The following is a 5,015-nucleotide window of genomic DNA, read 5'->3' as shown; positions in this document are numbered from 1 at the left end:
GAAGCAACCAATTGTCAATAAAGATGTATTAAAAAATATATTCTGTAATAACCTAAATGGGAAAAGAATTTGAAAAAGAGTAGATATATGTATATGTAGAACTGAATCACTTTGCTGTCCACCTTTGCTGTAACACAACATTGTAAATCAACTATACTCCAATATAAAATAAAAATTTAAAAAATAAAATGAAATAAAAACCACACAATTAAAATATACCTCATATAAGCTTCTATAAATAAATTAGGGAATATGAATATGAGATTTATTTGCTCAGTGAAGAGTCCAGTTAGATCCTGGGGAAGGAAATTTGCAACTTTAATGATGGCAGAGGAAGTCAATCTCAGATACATGAGGCTGAGGTTTAGTGGCAGAAACTAAAATGAACAGATCTGGGAGTTTCAGTTGACCTTAAATTCAATATACATCAGTGGTGTGAAGTGGCTTCTCGGGAAGTTCATTTAAATATCAGTCACATTAAAGAAATGTAGTCCTTGCTGTATTTGGCAGACCTTGAGAAGTATGGTCTGTTTTGGGCAGTAGGCTTTAGGAATGATAGTGACAAACCTGAACGGATCAAGGAAGACTTCAGGATGATTATACAAGTTGGAATCATTTCAGATGAGGCCCAGTTTAAGGACCTGCAATATAACTGTGTATGTGAGGCAGACCTGGCTACAAGTATGTAAAGGGCAGCCACCGGGAAAAGCAACCACAAAGAACTCATCAAACCCCATGAGGACAAATCTAAAACCAACAAGTGCAAGTTAAAGGTTTGAGGTCAAACATTTTCTAAACTCACAGAGCAATCCAACATCAGAATGGATTCTCTGTGGAACAGGAAGCCTGGAAGAAAAGTTCAAGAAGTGGAGGCTGGAGTGGCATTAGACAGGGACACTGGGGAAGGAGTGTTGCCCTGTTTGGTCCAGAGGGCTCTCCGGGCTCCTTCAGCCGAGTCCCTCTTTTCCTGCTGCTAGTGAGCCTTCTTCCTTTGGGAATGCTTAGCTGGGCTGAGCTAAGGTTTTATAAATTAGCCATGGGTAAGCTGTCACAATCAGAGGTAACGCAGCGTCCATCTGCTCCCAAATTACAAACCTTACTGGAGTCAAGACGTACCTTCTCCCTTGTTAAACCTAACCTCTGAGGATTGTCACACTCATGTCAGAGCCATGCCAAATTTTAGCCGTGACAGCTTGCTCTTTCATTGGCTCTCAAATTGATTTATAGGCACAAGCCAGTAGTCTTTTCAGATGTGTAAGATAAGCTTGCAGGATTGCCTTTTTCCTTCTGGGTCAGTGCTTCCACTCTGGGGTCACCAGTCTCCCTTGCTACCCCCGTATCCCACTGCTTCCCTCACTCTACCCTCCCTCTTCACGCCATGCTGCTGAAGGGAGAATTCTCATTACTGGCTCAAGGAAGGTCATTTTAGGCCTTTGTAGGTATCTCAATTGCCTGTGTCTGTTCTGCCTGCCCCATGGCATGTCCTGGGGTGAGAGCATGGCGAGGAATCTGAGAAGGGTGTTGGGAGATTGGGCCTCCTACCTTGACAGGTGAAGCATCTGATGTGGAAATGGTTATTGTGGACGCGAACCACCTCCCCTTTGCAGGTGTCTCCACATCGATAGCACTGGATGACACTGGAGCTGCCCCGGGGATTGTAAGGATTCTGCTGATAAGGAACTGTAAAGAGAAACAAAGAGGTCACCATCCAGAAGGTCCTTATTCTTTAAAAAGTCTGCCATAAGACATGATTATAATCTTTTTTTTTTTTTTGTGGTACGCGGGCCTCTCACTGCTGTGGCCTCTCCCGTTGCGGAGCACAGGCTCCGATGCACAGGCTCAGTGGCCATGGCTCACGGGCCCAGCCACTCTGTGGCATGTGGGATCTTCCTGGACCGGGGCACGAACCCGTGTTCCCTGCATCGGCAGGCGGACTCTCAACCACTGCGCCACCAGGGAAGCCCGATTATAATCTTAACTGGCAGAAAAAGCAGAAAGGGTGAAAATGATCAGCAAAATACCTTCAATACATCATCAGGCTGAGTATGCCAAGCTAAGACATCTTTAGAAGGTGAGTGGCATTAAGATATGAGTCCATAAATCTCCTTAAGTAGGCAGAGACTTATGAGTGAGCACAACCTTTTCTTGCAATAATGGGGGCCAGATTCACAAATGAAGAAAAATAAAAGAGGAAGTTGAGTATTTCAAGGTAAATGATGCAGAAATACTATTTTTTGGGAGATCTCTGGATCAATACCAGGCCCCAAACAAAGGGAATTTAGGTCTTGCCATTGACTCCTGGGTCTCAAGGAAATGGGTGGCTGACTCTGCCTCCAAATGGCCTTTTTGTTGAGCAAGATACAGCCCCACTCTACACCTCAGTTTATACATCTATAAAATGAGGATGGACAATGGTAGCTGACTTTCTATAAAGGCATGAAGAGAGGCACTCTAGTTGGAAGGGAGTTGATGAAGCGAGTCACCTTACAACTGCCTTTGAACAGCACTTTCCATAACATTGAGAAAATGTCACATGTGTATAGTTAAGAAGAAAGAGCTGGTGGAGACTATGAAGGGGCTGAAGTCACTGGGATTGCAGGGCTATGGTCAGCATTTGATGATGCTGTAGACCTATACTTGCCTTTTGAGGCTACTGATCTCTTGCTTAGATTTTCTCATGGCTACTTTTCTAGATTTCCTTTCCCTGAAATATACTTTGCTTGACCATCCTATAATCTGGTCATCTAGCATTTAATAATAGTAGGCACCTGCCTAGAACATAAAATTCCAGGGTTGGAAGGGATATTAATAGCTGTCTGGTCCAACCTCATTATATATAAACTGTTGAGATAACTTTGCCAGTGAGGAACCCAATCTTCTCTCTTGGAGGAAGTCCCTAGGGGCCCCAGGGAGAGAACCACTCAATTCCTCAATTTTTACTCAAGGCTGTAGCAATAGTCCACAAACTTCTGCTCATACCCTATTAGGATAAGGCTCACTTTTGTCCTAACTATAAGGATGACCACTTGATTGGAGGGGAATTGGTGTCTAGCATTTAGACATGTAGACTTACTGGCTAAACTCTGAATAAGCATAATATAAGTAAACCTGGACTCACAGAAACCTTGAACTGCCGAGGAACCTAGAGGTCACCTAGTTCAAGGGTTCTTGACCTAGTGTGGTAGTTGTTGCGTCTGTTCACTGAAATTTCAATCTTTTATTCTTGGCACGTGGTGTCTTGCTTGGCAATGAAATGTGAATGGAAATTGTGTGTCACTTCCAACTGGAAGCCCTAGGAGCCAGTATGGTATCTGCCATATTGCCTTTCCATAGCCCAGCAGCCAGTGATACCCCCAGATGGTGTGCAGGATGCATTAGCTTGGATCCCTGGCTGAGAAGTCCTGCAGCAGAGCTCTAAGCTAACCCAGGATGAACATCTATCATGAGCCAGGAGGAATATTTGATGGCGTATCTTCTAAGATTTTTTGTTACTGGAGCATACCTGACTGATACACCTGATATCTAATATTTCTCTCTAACGAAATAAAATTTGGTGTTACATACATTATCCTACAGCTTTTTTCAGATTCTCAAAGATGATCTCCATGCTGAGCTCATCCACCCTCCTCCTTTTAAAGTCAAGGAACAGGAAAGCAGGACTTTCAATTACCTCCCACATCTTGAATCATAAGAGCACAGTAGGGCAAAGAGCTGGTTGCTTAGCCCTGAAACTACTATTGCTGACAACTTTGCTATCCGAGGTGGGAGAATAATACCTTTCTTACAGTCTCTCTCTCAAGGAGTTCATGCCCCTTATTTAACTCTTTTTTTTTTCTGTCTTAAATTTAAGACAAAAGTTAAATGAGTTAGCTAGTTAACTGAAATATTAATTAACTCAGTAAATGGGTTAATACATGTAAAGCATTTCAAAACGTGCATGAAGTGCTCCACACATGTATCCAGTGCTCCACTGGTATCATGACCATCACATCCTCCCCAGAGCTCAGAGCAATCTTTCTCCACCCCCAGAATGTCCACAAACATTCTCCTTAGTCCTGTCTCCCTTGCTTCTTTTTCTGATTCCTGCTTAATGTCCCCTGGAATATACTTCACTCTCCCGTCTCCCCCCTCCCCCCAATTTTGGAGAAAAATATAGATTCTATTTATATGAGCAGTGTAATGATCTACTACTGCTAAGGGAAACAAAGCCGTGAGCCTGAAAATAAAATAGGAATAGTATAATCATCACCATCAATAATGAGAGCTCTTGAAAGTATCCAAAGTCCCTGAAGAATCACTACGCAAACTTTCAGCTACCTCTTCTAATTGATCCCACCTTATTGCTCAAGAACCAGCAAGATCAATTAAATTTTTCATAATCTGATTTTCTGGGGAGATGGATTAGTGATCATGGTTTTCAGTCAAAACTCAATCTTTGAACCATTCAAATAAAAAGCCATAAAATCAGAGTGAGGGGATGGATTGGGAAAACAGACATTCTGGGGCACAGTACCCATGGGCTCCCAGCCCTAACTCTACTGCTTCCTTCAGGATGAGGGCGCTGTTATGGTGATGCAGACTGTGACCAGAGTCCACAAATGTCTGACGTTTATAAATAGCCCCATAAACAGAAATGCATGCATCGTTGGTGTGAGTTCTTCCAGATTGCTGATGTAAGCCGTGACTATAAAAGGTCAGCGGTGTAGCATGATTTGAGCTTACAGACATGTGAAGACCCTTCCTTATCCAGACAGTGCCAATAGGAACTCTGGACATCAAGGGAAGCTCCACTGAGATATGCCACATCTGCTCTTGTCCTGGAAGCCACCTCATTTCCAATAAGATTTTGTTTTCTCAGTTAAGTCAGCAACTTAATCTAACCTTATTGTGTGTGTGTATGGGGGGGTGGTGTGGTGATATCTCTTCCCTCCAATCTATAACACCCTCTGAAACTCTAAAATTTTTTTTTTTTTTGCGGTACGCGGGCCTCTCACTGTTGTGGCCTCTCCCGCTGT

General features: G+C 43.0%; 1 protein-coding gene across 9 annotated transcripts in view; it reads right to left on the bottom strand.

Annotated features, from left to right (window-relative positions):
• ABLIM3 (actin binding LIM protein family member 3) overlaps positions 1–5,015 on the bottom strand; it is a 188,576-nt gene that overhangs the window by 101,621 nt on the left and 81,940 nt on the right. For all 9 annotated transcript variants that reach the window (XR_008618141.1, XR_008618142.1, XM_055086832.1 and 6 more), the window contains one exon: positions 1,543–1,680. Coding sequence is in view for 7 of the 9 variants with exons in the window: in XM_055086832.1 (XP_054942807.1) it covers positions 1,543–1,680 (138 nt within the window). In the remaining 2 variants the exon portion in view is untranslated. The remainder of the gene's footprint in view (positions 1–1,542; positions 1,681–5,015) is intronic.

This window comes from Physeter macrocephalus, chromosome 8 (genome assembly GCF_002837175.3).
Source record: "Physeter macrocephalus isolate SW-GA chromosome 8, ASM283717v5, whole genome shotgun sequence".
Lineage (NCBI taxonomy): Eukaryota > Metazoa > Chordata > Mammalia > Artiodactyla > Physeteridae > Physeter > Physeter macrocephalus.
This window is presented reverse-complemented; position numbering and strand designations above follow the sequence as displayed.